Here is a 17742-nt window from a genome sequence, read left to right on the forward strand (position 1 = left end):
CTTATCCAATCACTGTGCTTGGTAACTTTAAGAATGCTCTCAGCCTGCCTTTCTGATGCGCAGCCTCCAATCCGCCTATCACAGATGACACTGCCATTCAGGTTAAAGACAATGGTGCCCACTTCACAGACCACAGACATCAAGACTAGAAGGAGCTACTTTCTGAGGAAACAAAAGCAGTAATTAAAAGGTCAACCAAAATAATACTTAATGAGGCAGGCATGGTATACAGCGGATAAAAAGCAGAATAGGAGAAATGGAGAGGAGAGGAAGAAGAGAGGTCACCAAGTCAGTCAGTTAGCTACCTAATGATTCGGACAAGCCATACCAAATCTTTGGCAAACACCCTGGCAGATACTCTTGAGTATTAGACAAATAAGGCCTCACCGAAGTGCAAAGGAAATCAATTCCATAACACCCTGACCTCTCGATGAGTTTGGGAATCAGTCTGCCTTCCACTTGGAGTATTCAGTTTTAAGCCAGCCAGGTGACTTGAGGCCAGTCACACCTCCATGAAAGTATGCTTCCCACTGGTAGGATGGAACTTATGTCATTCATCTCAGAAGGTGGTGCTGGAGACTGGGAAATACTGTCTGTCAATCTCCCAGCACAGCCTGATGCTTAGCAGGAACTCGAGTGCTCAAAGCCCATCTTTAGTCATCATTCTGTAACAGTAACAACTCACTTGATGTCTCTGAGATCCTGATGCACAATCTGAGATAATCACAGCACATGCCAATTCCTAAAGCCCGGCTGCAGAGACTCTAGGCACCCATAAACATTCATTTCCTGCTATACACCCCACCGCTCTGTGGTAGGCAGAAAACTGGCTTCCTCCATCCAAGGACATCTACATCCCGTTACCTCCAGAGTCCATAACCATTAAGAAGCATGGAGAACGGCTGCAGATGGGGCTAAACCGACCTTAAAGTGGAGCGACTGCCCAGGTGAGCCCAGTACAACCCACAGGGCTTTACACATGGAAAAGCCAGCACAGAGATGATGGCCTCAAGGTGCTGCTTTTGCAGACAAAGGAGGGAGCAACAAGCCCACACTCTGGGATGAGTTTCCAGAGGTCAGAAAAGCCAGATTCTCTACAGAGCCTCCAGAACACTCAGCATCTACAGGGATCTCAGCCCGGGGCTGTGAAATAAGGAAGCCACTGTATTTGTAATAATTTGTCACAGAGCCACAGAAAAGAAACACACTACCAGGTTTTCAGAGTCATTTCAAGTAGATCTTAGAGATTTGAATCTGAAAACTATTATGCTTCCTCTAAACAATCACACCGCTCGTTAAATCTCTCAAGGACATCAGTTCTTACTGAACTATACTATTTTAACTGTGATGATTCCATGTCTTGTCCATAAAGAACTCAAAGGATGTCAAATCCCACAAGGCCATGCAGTCTGGAATCTTCTGTGAATATTTTAATGTCATTAAAACAGAAGCCGTATCCCTCCTCCGTATATCCCCACTCCACACATCCCTCCTCTCTATATTACTCCTCTATGTAGATCTATACTATCATTGAGACCATCATTTTCTCTTCATGTAAGAAAGTCAAGTCAACTTAATTGGATAGGTCTGTTATTTACAATTTCAGACAGATCAAAAAAATATTCTAGAAAAGAGCCTCTTATAAATGATTCAAACAGAAATTCACTTTTATTTAAAGTCGATGAAATGAGTTATGAGACTATAATAACTAGTTTCATCACATTTCACTAATTCACAGGAACCAACAACTCACTTGGGCAGAAAAAGAAGTACATACTTTAATCAAGAGTATAGCAAGGGTCCCAGCTCTCCCCTTAATGAAGGCATTACTAAACAATTCCTCTGACACACCAATCTGTCTGAGCCAGAGCACATACAGGGGAGCTTCTGTACAGAAAACACAGGGGGCAAGAGAAAAAGCAGATGGATTGATAGATAATAAACATTCAGATGAACAAACAAATAAATAAATGTTGTCCATCTCAACAAAGCAAACCAGAACCAGAGTGCACCCATAAGACAGCAGAAACAAAGGTACCTGGGTCTGCTTTCTACTGAGTCCTAAGCCCTAAGGATTAATCTATTGCTTATGCTCTGCACAGGTTTGCTCTGCACTCCACACATGCCATCAGGGAGGCAAGCAGGCCATCAGCAGGCAGGAGGAGTCACACTCAAGGATCTGAAGATCCCGGCCTGCGCATTCCCCTTTGATGTAGCCACATCCATCAAAAGCATCCCCCAAGGAAATACATGGTGCCAACCACTAAGTGTAAAGTCGACTGGCAAAGTGTGAGCCAAACCAAAGTCAGAGCTAAAGAGAAGCTACCAGGGGTTGTTGAGTTTTCTAGGAGGATGAGCCCATGTCCACCCTGCTTCCTGGGCCCTGAACCATGGTGCTCTGCTCAACTTTAGCTGCTGGAGTTAAAGGGTATGCAGGGACGGCATCAACGGCAGTAGCAAGGGTTAAGATCCCTTTTAAAACGCAGTGCCCTTGTGTCATTTAGACCACACACTCTTATGAAGGTAGGAAAAGTGACAAGAGAGGCCTGTCCTTCTGCCCAGCCCTCTCTTGCCATGCATGTTTCATGCACAAACCTCAGTCTGCACAAGCTTGACATAGATACTTGAGAAATGACAGATCTCCTCAAAGCCAGTTGCTGGAAACTCAAAAGAAAAACAATCTACTGCCTTCCCTCACCAAAGTAACTTGAAAGATGGACACTCTCTCCAGATGAAGTGCCGAGGGCCTCACAGGAGGGACAATGATGCACCACGAGTCACATTCCCCGCCATTGTGAAGGGCACAGTGGGGTCAGCACAAAGCACTGTTAGAGAAGAGGGGCCTGCTAGGCACAGACAGGGTGCAGACAAGGGGGCACAAGACCTTTCTGCCACACAGCAGACAGGAGCATGCAGTCTTCAGAGAGGCCATGTTTTGACACTAAGGAGAAGCATTCCGCCCATGAGAGCCAACAGTGTTTCTGCTCTCCATCAGGGTCACTCTGAAGTCCCTCTTCCCTCCCCCAACTAGAATAATGCACTACTTGCTCCTAAGCAGGGCCACAGTACCCAGGCTGTCTTTATTATAGCACTTACCACCCCACAATATAGATGTCTTTTAATTTGGCTGCTTCCCCACTGCGCTGGAAACTCTTTGAGCAAGGATAACGTATTAGCCAGCTCTGTGTTCCAGCACTTCACCCAGCCTAGCCGCGCTCCCACTGTGTAAGGATGGAACCCACCCCTGGTCTGGCACACCCTGCTAGATACAACTTCCTCAGCGCAAAGTTATGCTTCTCCTCTGTTTAACTCTCCAACCCCATACAAGTACTATCGCTGGGAATTCTTCACTGGAAGCAACCCGATGTGCTCCCAAAACAGGTCAGAGTAGAATTCTTCTGCCCTCTTTAAGGATCTCAAAGAGGTATCCAAGAGCACAAACTCTGGGCCTAGTATTCTGTGCTGGACTCCCTAAAGGAAAACACAGTAAAGTCTGCTGCTAGCTCACTAGACTTGGGAAAGGAGGATGGCTGAATTTTAAGGACCTAACAATATGCTAGCACTTCACATAGATTCTCCCAGGACCATTTAGGGATGAAAACACTTAAGTTTGTGATGCTTATCACCAAAGCTAATGCCCCGCTTAACTGTCTACGGGCGGAGCAAAGGAAACTATGATATGACAGAGTCATGCAGAACAGCATCACACAATCGGCAAATTATACCTCTCAATTCTTCTCTCCTCATCCTTCTAAATCACTGAAGACTGTACAAACACAGAGCACATACCTGTAACTCCAGGACTGGAGACAGAGGGAGAAAGATCATGAACTCGATCTAGACCAGACTGGAATCCACAGTGAACTGATAGCAACTTAGGCTACAGACAGTTCTACCTTAAAACATTAAAGAAATAAGCTGACTGACCACTGAGATTCTGACTCTATTTGGTCTGGTTAGCGTTTTACTAAATGATGGGCTGGACATCATGTCAAAAAGTCACAATCTTCCTGTAAAAACAAAAGTGTAAACAATTTCTAACAGAACCAGGATTTCAGAAGGTGGACCAAGGTCTCCAAGGGCAGCCGCCCTGTGGAAGTTGGACAAAAAGTGTCCTTCGGTGGAAATGCAAACCAATCCAAGACAAGGCTGAGGATACTTCCTGCTGCTCCCAACAAACGTGAAAGCCTACAGGTAAATGGAAGACTTCTAGGAATAATAATAACAATAATAATAATAGAAAAAGGAGACAGGGGAAGCCTAGCTTGTTCCAGCAAGGTCTTAGGTGAGTGCAATTACATCCATGTCAAGCTCCTGCTGTGTGCTGTGGCCACCCAGGCTCCGGTGTCAAACACGACCTCAGCGCGGACAGTGTGCTTACACCACGGATGATATGTCCTAATGACATACTCTCCTGAGAACAGCGTCACTCCTGAAAAAACCCTCTTGTCTCTGCTCAAGAAGTCCCTTTATAAATACAGTAAAGCAATAAATTACATCAACAAAGTTTTGAGAAACAAGTCTATCCTAAAAGAAAAAGAAAAGTATAACTTTGAGATTTTTTTTGTTGAGTACTTCTTTTTTTTAATTAATTTATTTATTTATTAAAGATTTCTGCCTCCTCCCCGCCACCGCCTCCCATTTCCCTCCCCCTCCCCCGATCAAGTTCCCCTCCCTCATCAGCCCGAAGAGCAATCAGGGTTCCCTGTCCTGTGGGAAGTCCAAGGACCACCCACCTCCATCCAGGTCTAGTAAGGTGAGCATCCAAACTGCCTAGGCTCCCCCAAAGCCAGTACGTACAGTAGGATCAAAAACCCATTGCCATTGTTCTTGAGTTCAACTTTGAGATTTTTTTTTCACCTAACTGACTGGTGCCAAAATCTTGCCTTTCTGTTGAGCCTTGAAGAGTAATGTGAGGCCACAGGAGCACCAGGGACCGTGGTTCTGCTTTTAGACAGGGCGTCACAAAGAGAGTATCAGAGCGGGGAGAAGCTCCATTTGTATCTGCCATGCAAGCAAGGGGACCTGTGTCTGCATCCCCAGCACCCACACAAAAGCCCGCTGCAGAGCACACTTGAAAGCCTAGCCCTGGATAAACAGACAAAAGGAACCGTGAGGCGCACTGGCCAGACAGCGCAGCTGAATCAGCAAACTCCAGCTTCAGTGAAAGACCCTGTCAGAAAAATAAGGCAGAGTGCAACTGGGAAGGTCACCTGATTTAGGTCTCTGGCCTCGACACGTTTGTGTGTGCGCATGCACGCACACCCTCCCGACCCCAACACAGAAGGCATCTGTCTGATTGTGCCAAGAAAACTTCCTCCCAACAGTTTACAAAATTATTTTCCCGCTATAATAATGAAGCACCGAATAATGGGAGTAAAAAGGTTAAGACTCATATTGCAGGTACACTGGCGAGCTACAGGGTGCTCTGCAGCAGACAGAGCTCACAGTTACCATTTGCTAACTCAGACAAGCACCTTCTACTGTGCCCCACCCGTTGGTGACCAGGGTAAGACAAAACTTAGCAGATCTGCTCCTTAGTCTGCAACACAAGAGCAGTGGGGGGTGGGCTGACTCACCCACGACAGCCTTGCACACTACTTGTTTTTATAGTACAAACACACTCACCCTTGAACATGCTGTGCATTCTGCTTCCCTAAAACACTAACAGGAATTAATAGAAGGCATACCTCAAAACCATCTAGTCTTTAGTTTGACCAGAAAAGGCCTGAGTTCAGCATGGAGGCAATGGAGACACACTTAGAGATACAAAGTTGCTTCACAGGCCTCTAAGCAAGGGACCCGGAAGCAATGCCACTGAAGCAGCCCAGACCCCGGCTCTAAAAGAGCATTCCTCGCTGGGAGAAACCAGGGCACTGTGTAAGACAGAGCTAATTTCACAGAAAGGCAACAGCAAATGAGCCCTGCAACAAGATGCTGTTTCCTCTCTAGCATCCTTCAGTGACTGGTTCCTGGACTGCCCCAAATACCCAATGCACAGATGCTCAACCCCTGTATATAAAACAGTGTGGTGCTTACTTACATGAAGCTCTCTGTGTCTTCTCTGTTCGCTATATGATCGCTAGGGTACCTAATACTATGTAATCTGCAATCATGTATGACTCACATAACAAAAAGGGCACATGTTTAATAAGTAGCCTATTTGATTTTTTCAAATATTTCTGATACATCCCTGGTTAAAAACACAGATATGGAACCCGTGGATATACAGTTGGCCAGCTATTCTCATATGTGATAATCCCATCCAAAGGGCCAAGGGTGCAGAGCAAAGGGCTCCCGATAACCCCATGTGGGGCGATATGAGCATCCTTTATACAGTAAAGGTTCCTAACTCACTGATTAAAGTAATCCATGAAAGCACAAGACAAATGAGACAAACTGAACAGAGGGGTAAGGAAGAGGAATAGGGACAGAGAGACAGCAAGAGAAATGTCCCCTTTCTGCAGACATCAACTGATAAATATGACAGGAGTGGAGTGGAGAAAACCACAGCCACAGCCACAGCCATATTTTGGATAGGAAATACTGGGTGCTAGTCTGTGAGGACTATTTAGTCTTAAAGAATGTCTCTGAAAAGCTCTAAGTAGTTACAAAAGGAGACAGTTTACTTTTTGGTAAGATGCCAGCCTGACTTCAAGCAGTCACCAGCCTGATCAATAGTGCTGTGAAGATACCAGTACCACGTGCCATCACACACAGAGGAGACTGTCCCCTCCACAACAGTGCAAAAGGATCAGACAGCCCAAACTCAGAGATGCTTACCACCTACACTGGATGTCCTCAGAAGCCAGGAAAGGCAGCAGGCTGCGGACACTAAGACACTGGGAGCTGCAATGTCTGCTCTGGATCTGGACCCTTCGAGGGCAACATAGAACAAGTGGCAAAAACAGGCAAAGAACTAGGTGACAGACAGGCCAGCATCACCACTGAGCTTCACTGGCACAGAAAAACAAGGCCCTTCTTAAGGGGAAGTAGGGAGAAGCGTTTCATACTCAGAGAGCAAAGCCAAGTGACAAGCGCACCTCACCGCCAGGGGAGTCTGAACACACGCAGGGGGCATGAGAAGGAAACTAGAGCAAACATTAACTGGTGGGTCCACGTAGACGGGAGAAAAGGTCTTAGCGCTATCCTTTCTATGTGTAAGCTTAAAATTATTTCAAAATAAATCTTTAGTGCCAGCAACAAAAAGTACCTTGACTACTGAAGGAAGAAAAGACAGATAAATAACTACAAGACATCATCAAAGGTAGGAAGATGAAGATGTGGGGAAACAGAAGGGCCAGAGGGTTACACACCATGCTGCCAGCACCATGTCACTGATGGAACCCGTCCGGAATTCAGCATCCAGCTCGGCCCTCTTTAACAAGCAAGCCAGAAGAAGACTAGATCTGGGGGAGAGGAAGGGGGAAGGGGCTGAACTTCAGGCAAATTGTACTGTGAGGAAAAACAAACAAAAAGCCACAACATTTGGTTGAGAGAAAAGCAGCTCTCCCCAGCACACAGCCTGCTCTGCAAAGTCTGCTGGCACGTTTACCTCCGTGCCTGGGGCCTGAACACTTCATGAGACACAGTCTAAAGGAAAGGAAGGAGGCTGGAGAGAGGACTGCGGTTAAGAGCTATTGCTCCTCTTGCTGAGGACCCAAGCTCGGTTCCCAGCACCCACAAAGCTCAAGAGACCTGATACCCTCCTATGGACTCGACAAACACGCATGCAAACACACACACTAAATAAATACATAAATCTTTATTGATGTGCATTTTGAAATCAATAATGAAGGTGATGGCAAGGATGACAGCAGCAGTTGGCTTTGTGCTCACTACAGACCTTGCCTGCACGGTGACTCCCCACAGCACCAAACTGAAACACCACCAGCGCTCCAGAGCCCATGGACTCATTTAATCACCGTTTTGCAGAGAGGAAAGTGAGGCTGAGAAGAGTCGATGCAGCCATGGTCACAAGACAAGAAAGGCAGAGCTGAGTCGTGAGCCCAAGTTTGGCAGACACAAAACTTAACTCTCCTGTGCTGCAAAATAGCCTGAGTTCGACTCCAGGACCATGCCCAGCCAACTACGCAGCAAGTAGCACAGGAGCTAAGGGCAAAGGATTGTTCTAGGTGTGCAACTTCTGTTTCTGCTCTCTGATCACAAGTGGACTGAAAGGAAGAGACGAAGAGATGAGGGCAGTAAGAAAATCCAGTCCCTCCCCTCAGAAAACAGGTTACACTCTGCCCTGGACAACAGGCAGAACTGCGCTCTGAAACCAAAGAAGACCAGGTGAAGACCTCCCGTTAGGTATCACTGTCACTTCATCTCAGTGACAACAACTGAGCTAACATCACTGCCATTTACAAAGCTGGGAACGGCAGCTCAGAGACACAACTACCCTGGTTCAAGTTAGCACTATTAGATATTCACAGTTCAATTTAGTGGTTTAAAGTACTTCGACACACATATTTGTATCACTGAAAAACAATTTATTTCCGGAATCCTTATAGTCTCTAGATACGGTGATCCAGTATTGAGCCCTGTTAAGAATCACTTTAAATGAGAGCTGTGTTTGCTTATAAAATCCTCGCGAGGCCCTGTACCTGGCAGTGACAGACTACTCTAACTCACCCCTGAAGTCAACAGCAACAGAAGGCGACAAGAGGCAGGAAAGCCCACAGCAGCCCACAAATCTTTCCTTACTGTCGCTGGCTTGCACATATAAAACTTGATCCACATGCCCCAATGCAAACTAACTGTGAGAACTATGATTCGTCTTCCAAGAAACAGAGTGCAATGGCCTGTAGCCACAAGCCAGGCCATCCTACTATCTACTTAACAACGTGTTCAGTTCAGCGCTTCTCAGCCTTCCATTCGATCACAGAGCCCTCTCCGAGTTAGTCACATGACTCAAACACTGTGAGCACCATTATTTTATCTGTAGAATGAGACAAAACCAACTTCACACAGCAGTACCAAGACTAAAAGAAACGTGGAAAAGCAAACTAGCAACTGAGCACAGAGCCCCTTAGGAACGCAGAAACACTGGCAACCAGACAAAAACGTGCCACTGTGTCCTAAAATGCTGGCCAAAAAGTATCCTAGATTTGGAAAAAAAAAAAAAAACTAAGAGAAATGCATGAAAACCCAAAGAAACGCAAGCCTGTGCATCAACACTAACTTCAGTTTAGGAGTTAAGCCAATGTGGACAGAAGAGGATCCGCAGCTATGTGGAGCGCCATCTAGTGGAAGAAAAGCAGAGCACAAATGTGTATCAGGAGCAGAAGAAAATGAGAATGAAAACTGCCCCTCTCTGTTCCCTTCCAATTTCTCAATGGGACCTTGAACCAACAGTGACCCCAAGTGTAGGATTTATGCTGAAAGCAGGGATCAAAGAAGTGGCCATCGTACATCCATGCCCTTTACCATGCCAATGAAGAGCACCAATAATATGCCAGAACACCTTTAAAATCCTTAAAATAGCAGCAGAAACTGATCGGAGGAATCCATGGAAGGAACCAGCTCTCTTGTGCTGTGGAGGCTGCAGTGGCCAGACACGCTCTAAGCTGTGCAGTCACAAAAATATGTTTATGAAACTGTATTTGTTAAATTTAGGCTTCAGGTGCTGTGCCTTGGCTAGCATAATGAAATCAACCCAAGCTGCTGATTCTGGTGAGAATGCAAGAGGCTTCCTAAACCAGGGATTTTTCTTCCCATTCTTCCTGGGCTAGAAAACTCAAATCGTACTAGTACCATAAGATGACCATAAGCAATGAAGCTAGGATCTGTGTGTAGGTCACTAGACACTGTGTCTGGAAAATGACATCAGTACTCATACATTTGTCTCGGGCCAGTCTACAAAAGCAGCAGGGGATAATAATTCAGAACCTACTATGTGTTCTGCATTATGTATGTGTAAAACATGGGTCATACAAACGGAGCATGGCATTCTAGATTTGCTGATGAACAAACGAGGGTCTGACAAATGACGCAGCTGGAGGGTGTGTCACATTCCATAAGCACAGAATTCTTTCTGCACAGTTTGTTACCTGGTAGGTTGCCTATTCCCAAGTAAATGGCATCTACCAGTCTCCACACTGGCAGTAGTCCCAGTGTGCCCCTCTGTACAATGTGGGATCTGTCCTGCTCAGCAGATCACCTATGCAAAGCCTGACAGTCAATTTTAGGAGCTGACATAGCAACAACAGTCCCAGCACCTACTTCCACACTACCTGATGCTTCAAGGGGCACGCACGGGTTCGTTACCTGACCTTACTGACCTCAGTCTTCTCACCTACAATATGATTTATTCTTTTAAAAATGCTAGAAGACTTAAATGAAATAATGTACATAAAGCATGTAAACAAGAAAAGGCCCTTGATAAATGGCAGCTGCAATAATTAGCAATTACAAAGCATGTATGTTGGGGCTGGAGAGATGGCTCAGTGGTTAAGAGCACTGACTGCTCTTCCAGAGGTCCTGAGTTCAATTCCCAGCAACCACATGGTGGCTCACAACCATCTGTAATGAGATCTGGCACCCTCTTTCTGATGTGTGGGCATACATGGAGGCAGAATGTTGTATACTTAATAAATAAATCTTTAAAAAAAAACAAAGCATGTATGTTAAAATATACTCCTTTCCAGAAAGCTGAAACTATTATTTGTGGAAATACGACCTTGTGTGTTAACATAATATTCTTTTTTCTCTTTTTTTTTCCTTTTTTTTTAAAGTCCCCTTTCTTTTTGAGCCTGGAAGCAGGAAGACTTCCTCACTGTACCACAAACTAAATAAAAATCTAATCCTAACTAGTCCTGGCAGACCAAGTACTAAACACAAGAAGCTCCACAATTCCACAGGACTCCTTCACCACCGCAAGCCGTGTGAAGATTTCACTTGCACACTTTCCACACCATGTTGTCCTGCTTTCTCTGTGACTCCCGAGATGCACACCTTGAACACCCAGCGAAGACTCTCCGCGGTGCTGCTGAGAGCACAGGACATTGGGGGCGGGGGAGGGGCTGCCTTGGGTTAAAGCACATTTTCAGACACCGCCCCTAAAAATTCATCACCAACAGAAACTCCTAGGGGCTTCTCCCAGAATCAAACTTTTATTTAAAAACAACACTAACAGCCTTTTCTATCCTTTGAAAACACTGAAGATTGGAAGTTCCAGCCTCTACCTCCACTGTTTTCCATTTTGAAGCTAGAGAACCTCAGTAGGGGGGAAAAGTAAAGGGCGGCAGCAAGGCAGGGATAAATTTCCTACCTTGCAAGATCCTGTGTGAGTCGGAGATAATGCACAGGACACGCCTGGCACCAAAGAGGCCCTCCATGTGGTAGCTTGTATAATAACCAGTCATAACCACTGTCCCAGAGCTGAGATCACCTGACATTCTCTCTTCTTGCAGCCGGACAAGTGCCAAACAGGTCTCTAGACACCTATGTTGAAGTTGGCACTTGGCATCCACAGCACTTCAGTTTGTTCCTCTGACTTTTGGGTTCTGGCTAAGCAGAGCTGCAGTGGTGCACACCTTTAATCCTAACACTCAGGAAGTGAGGCAGACAGGCAGACCTCTATGAGTTCTAGGCCAGCCAGGGCTACATGGGAGAGAGGGGTTTCCGGCTGGACTGCAAATTGCAGATTAACTTCCTCAGGTAAGAAGGCTTTTAAGACAAGTTCTAAGGGCTCCCAGAGTTCTAATTAGACTCATCCCTTCTGAATTTCGGAAGGAAAGCTGAAGGCAACAGAGTGCATGGTTAACAAGCTCCTCAAGAAAGCACCACGTAAATAAATGTCTGATTCCCAGCAGATGTGACGACATCTTCTCATTAGCTCCTTAAGAAAGACCCTACTGTTCTGCCACGGTTAGGATCCTGGCCTGCTCTTCTGCTTGCTTTCACAGTTTGTGGAGAGCCTTCCTTCCTTCCTTCCTTCCCTCCCTCCCTCCCTCCCTCCCTCCCTCCTTCCTTCCTTCCTTCCTTCCCTCCTCCCTCAGTGCTATGCACATTAGAGTCCTCATCCCCACCCCAAGGGTGCTGCTCCACAGCGGTTAGGGGCAGAGCTCTCTCCGTGGCTCTGAGTTCTGAGCACACGCTCACACTCTCCGTTACCTCTGGTCATCATTGCACAGCCATGGAGGCTGGAGTTCCGTTTGCAAGGGCCAAGAATGGCACTGGATGCTACCTCCTGAAGACACAGGGCAGGTGAGAGACCAGGTCTGCCTCCTAACAGGCTCTCACTCTCCCAGCAAGGAGATAAGATCTACACAGCAGCATCCCACCAGGGCAGAGGGAAGCGCTGGGACTAACAATAAGAAAAAGGCAATGGAGCCCTCTGCTTTGGCAGGGAGAAGAAAGTAGATGGAGGAACTAAAGCAGAAACCTGAAGGGGGAGAGTAAAAATAAACACCATATCATGTATCTTTCAACCCAATGTAGTCAAAGAGAGAAGGAAGCAACTGCACATCCGGGAGCCAGGCTTCCCTAGTCTGCGCCTGTCATCAGTCAACAGTCTTACAGGACCTGCACTTCGAGAACCCAGGGTCCGTACAGAACAGCATGGCAAAACTAACCACCAAGTTTTGCCGTTGCTCTGACATCCTGAAAGTGTGTCATTTGGGGCAGGTTCTACGACTGGTTCTACGCCTGGCCCAACGACCTCTCCATCCCTGGGGCGTTGGCAGTAGTAAGAATACTAATAGCATCAGTCAGGACAAAGGGCCTCAGAGACATTGTCCTAGCTCATCAGGATCTTCTGGTCACTCCGTACTCCAAAAGAACAGCAAAGACTAAGAAGGACTAAGGTCCCGGGGAAAGAAGACATTTATAACTAAAACTCACTCTCTCCCACAGTGGAGTACAGGGCATTCTAGTTCTTCAGCTCCCCTCCAGCACCCAGCACAAAAAGCCTGGCACACAGGCTGCGTCCCCAAGGTCCATGAGCTGGAACACTGTATCTCTGTAAAAGGCACCGCATAAATCCCAAGAGTGGCTGACCTCAAACTAAGGCACTACATCCATTTCCTACAAAGACAAACCAAAACACTCACACCAGGAGAGAAACAATGAAAACCAAAATAATGGCAGCCTCCACTGGATGAAGCGGGTACGGCACTCAACAGCACACAACAAGCAGCATACAACAAGCACCACACCTTAACCACACTCTGCAGCTCTCACTGGTGAGCCCTCACTGCACAGGTCTGAGCACACTTAAGCAAAACAAAAGCAGTTGCAAAAGGGATTCCCAAAAACGGATGCTACGCCACTGAATTTTGTACACTGCAAGGAAAAGTGAGCTAATGGCCCCCTTTCTGCGCATAGATCCACATACTGCCTAAGTAACACAAAGAACCCTAACATTTGAAAAACTGGGGTGCCATAAAAACCATTATTTTGAATATCAGTGCGGACATGCAGGCTACCTTCCTCCTGTGACCAAAACAACTAAATTTAACTTGGCCAGGAACTGCAACCGATAAGCAGATAATTACAGAGCACAGGCTGTGTCTGGGTAGACTTGAACAGAGAGCCATCCAAACCTTGACCAAAGTGCTAGATTAAATCTTAACATAAGACATTCTAGAGAGGGATTTAGCCAGTGGGTATATCTCCTACTGGCAAATATAATACAAAGATGCAACAACTCTCACCTCCAACTCCCTAGCAAGAAGCACATGGCTTTACCCTGTAGGCACTTCTGTGGGAACCAGTGGGGAGCAGGGAGAGGACACTAAAGCCTGACGTCTCTCATTTCTCATCAAGCCTGATTTCTTTCATCTTTAATGCCAATTAAGCATTATCCTTACTTTTGTTGAAGAATAAAATTTCACATTTGGGGTAAAGAGAAAGAAACGGCTACCACTGGGAATTATAAATCAACTCAATAAGTAATGTCCATGATAAAACACCGGCCTGGAGAAATGGCACAAGTCCACCTGTCCTAAAGGGAGAGACCTGACAGCATATCCGCCCAAGTCCTTACTTAAAGACTACAACAAGTCATAACTCAGCCAGGACGCCGATCAATGTTTATGGACACTGCATTCTGAGATGACCACGTATCATTGCCGTACGGTGCTGTTTCCTAAACAAAAATACTGGTCACAGGAGGGTTTTAATTGCAGGTGCCTTGGCCTCGACATCCACTTTCAAGTCTACAATGGAGGTCTGCTTCTTCAAGGAAGAACAGAAAGAAAGCAATGTCTTTTAAAGCAACATCGGTCTTCCACAGCTCACAGGATTTCCCTCTCTTACAGTCACTGAACCAGGGACTATCATATTCACTGTACTGATTTCAACAGTATTTTAAATTAAGGCTCAAGAAGAGTTCATTCCATCTTTTTGGAAAGTCACATGTAAGAAGATAGAAGATGTGGACTCAAATTAGTTCTCAGTACCTCCAGGCTAGTATGCAGCAGGGGTCCTAGCAGCCTTCTAAGAAAGCACTGATTGTCTTGCCTACCCGGCTTGAAGTGTGAGGATGGAAAGAGACAGCAAGCGCCTTAAAGTGCCAGGGAAACTTTGTAAATACTGTGAGCTTTGGAGACAGGAGCCGCAGTCTGAAAGGCTCACAGCGGCCACCATTCCCTGCTGTTGGACGTTCCAGCGTAACTTATGAAAGGAGACTTTCCTTATAGGAAAAAAACACAGCAAAGTAAGAGTAACAGGCTTTCATATAAGCAATAAGAGGGTGGCTATCGAATTTCCAATGAAATTTTGCCAACAATCGCCTGAATGCTGACTTCAGACCTGACGTTTTTAAAGAGGCACTTGTAACGTTCGAGTTACATAAGAGACCATAATTAATATTTTAAATGACAGAGCACTGCGTTCTGGGTATCAGCCTCCATCTCAAGTCATGTAAAAATTCCCAGTAGCAAGAGCATCCTAGCAGTAGGGCTTCCTTCACAGGTAAGAAATGTCCAAGAATCACACGCCGGGTGAAAAGCAAGGCAACCAAGTTCAACACCAAACAAGCCCTAAATTACAAGACCTCCCCAGTATCTGGTTCAGGAAATGGAGTCCTTATTAACACTAGTAGACGCAGGAACCGACAGAATTGTGAACATCATAACAGCACGAGGCTATGACAACACAGCACGGAAAATAATCCTGACTTTAAAAAATAGCTCATTAGCTTTTAAACCACGTTTCCCTAATTGAGCACAACCCTGGTTTGACTTTGTTTCTTCACTAGGAGAACTGTACTTGGTCTCACAGTCCAGACCATTTCTACTCCACTGATCTCACACAATGTACAAAGAAATTTCTTACAGAGATGACAGCCCAGCAGGCAGCAAAGATATATGTAAATCATAAAAGAGTGGAGTACAAACCTAACGGCAGGAATCTAACTACAAAACTGTTCAGAAGGACCAGGCAGTAAAACTTAAATTCTTTTTCTCTAATTTAGGAGTGAATGCCCACTCTTTCACAAGCCTGTTAGATTAAAAAAAAAAATCAAAATAAGCATGCCATTAATGGGAGAGGCTTGTAAACGTATTTCTGTTCAACAATTCAAAAGAAGCTTAAATTCGTGGAGACGGTAAGTCTCTCCAACAAGCCCACTAGGCGACAACCAACTGTCTACAACAGGCAAGTAGCAGAGGTCGTGGCTCTAAAACACAGGAATCTACACACAAACAGAATATGTCTGCCTCATCTTTCTCTCTCAACAATAAGAGTAAGGGCCAGCATTGAGAGAAGCACACCCCTAACTAGGAAGCACACACTGCACAGAGCGATTCATAAAATAGTTACATTATCTGGCAAGATAATGTCTCTATCCTGTCCCTGAAAATAGAAAAAGGAAAAAAGGAAGAAGAAATAAAAAGAAGGCCGGAGGTTCCCTTGCCCACCTTCCTCTGAAACACATATGCTGGACCCGGGTGTAGGAGACAGATCCGGGGAAGACAGGCTTCATTTACCTTCCATCCCAGCAGATGATTCAGGAAGCCAAAGGAGAAGTAAGCCTGAAGAATACTGTTCTGGGTAGGCGTGCCTCCATAAACCCCAGTGTCCCTGTCCTTGGCACTTTCCGGCTCCTTTCCCACCCGCGCTGGTTGGAGGAGTGTGAAAAATGGCACAGGCGGGTGGTTCCGTTGGCAATGTGCTCAACCCCAAGCCTGCCACCAATGAGGGTCACCCGCCCAGCTTGTCTCGAAGAGAGAAAGGGCGAACAAGAACGGGGTCTCTGGCGGGCCTCCTCTCCCAAACTGAGTCCTCCAAGGGCCGCCTGACTGCCAGCCTGGCATGAGTGCCCGCCCCCAGGAACGGCAAACTGCCCAGCCCGTGGCTGCCTGGGCACACACAGAAGAACGTGGGAGAAGGGCTGGGCTCCTCCTTCGGGGCCGCCGGGGTCCTCCCCTCTTTCTTGTTTGGAGGATCTGACCCTAAACCTCTTCCAAGATCCCCAAACTTCACTAACAACCCAAGCACCTGTTCCCTTCACCTCCTGCGCAGCCAATCCGCTCAAGCCCATCCATTTCCCCACAGCGCCTTCTTCCAGCTCCTTGGACACCCCAAACACTCCAGGTCCCGGGGCGCCCCATTCTCCCTGTCCATTTGTCTCGTCCAGTGTCGGTCCAGGCCCAGGACCCTGGACACTCACTGTGTTTCGCCCAGAAGTTTCCCCTGGGTCCCCCAGGGTCCCCATGGCTGCGCTTCTAGTCCGGGGCAGATGCCCGGCCTCCTCCCTCCTCCCGGGAGCCAGCTGCGCGGGTGCCGTTAACGGCCGGCGCGCTCACCTCGGTTCACCAGGCGCAGGGCGTGCGTGAAGGAGGGGTCCAGAGAGTCCTTCTCCGCCATCAGCTCCGGCAGGTACTTCTCCTCCATGCTCGCCGGCCGCCGGGCCCGCTTCTCCGCCCCGCGACGCGCGCGCGCCAGCCGCCCCGCAGCCCGAGCCGCCCGCCCCCGGCGGCGCGGACCCCGCCAGGCGCCTCGGCGGCTAAGCCGGGCGGGCGGCCGGGCGGCGGCGGCGGCTCGGGGCGGGCGGCGGCCGCTCAGCCCGGCCCCGTGGAGCCCCAGATCACCGCGCTACGGGCCGCGGAGTGCACGGCGACGGGATGAGCGAAAGGAGAGGGCCGCGAAGCCGAGGAGCGCTGGTCGGGCTCGCCTGCCAGCCGCTCGGAAGCCCGAGCTCTGCCGCGACCCGCCCCGCGCGCCGCCCCGCGCGCTCTGAGCCGCCGCGCATTGCCCGGCGCCCTCCCCGCCCCGCCCGCCGCGCCTGCGCGATGAGCTGACCGCCCGCCGCGCGCCGCCTCGTGGGGGCACTAGGACTGCGCGGCCCCGCGGCGGGCATGTCGTGGAGGGGCGTCCGGTGCCCAGGCCCCGGGTCTTCCACCCCGGGCTCCCCGGCAAGCATCTCTAAGCTGTCCACCATTGCCTTGTACGTGCACAGACTGGGAAACTGAGGCTCACAGGTCAAGTGGCGCACCCAAGGTCACCAGTTCTGGGGGAGAAGGGGCAAGGGCAGAGCCTGGGGACCCCGGGTTCATCCGACCCGGATCTGGGAAGAGGCGATGCGACCAGGTGCCTCATTCTAAGAAGCTCCGCGGACTTGCCTAACTTAGGTCTCCTTTGCTGTCCGCTGGTATTTGTACGAAAATAACGCCGGGCCGGCTTGGAACGTCAGTCTCCTGAGACCCTTGGCGCAGAGGTCGGTTACATAAAAGCGCCTGTCCTTCAGACTGTCTTTGTCTTCCAAGACTTGCTCCGGGTTGCGCTTCTCCT

The 17742-nt window shown here is 47.9% G+C and overlaps 1 protein-coding gene across 4 annotated transcripts in view; it reads right to left on the bottom strand.

Annotated features, from left to right (window-relative positions):
- Window positions 1-17158, bottom strand: part of Khdrbs3 (KH RNA binding domain containing, signal transduction associated 3) — a 139152-nt gene extending 121994 nt beyond the window's left edge. For 2 of the 4 annotated variants that reach the window (XR_005976176.1, XM_041672480.1), the window contains exon 1: window positions 16758-17158. Coding sequence is in view for 3 of the 4 variants with exons in the window: in XM_041672480.1 (XP_041528414.1) it covers window positions 16758-16845 (88 nt within the window). In the remaining variant the exon portion in view is untranslated. Of the gene's footprint in view, window positions 1-15938; window positions 16146-16757 lie in introns of those variants that run through there. The other 2 variants (XM_041672478.1, XM_041672477.1) reach the window with 2 other exon arrangements.
- Between the last annotated feature and the right edge of the window lie 584 nt (window positions 17159-17742).

Source organism: Microtus oregoni, unplaced genomic scaffold, assembly GCF_018167655.1.
Source record: "Microtus oregoni isolate MIOR12 unplaced genomic scaffold, Mior012 000022F_ref0000154, whole genome shotgun sequence".
NCBI classification, from domain to species: Eukaryota; Metazoa; Chordata; class Mammalia; order Rodentia; family Cricetidae; genus Microtus; species Microtus oregoni.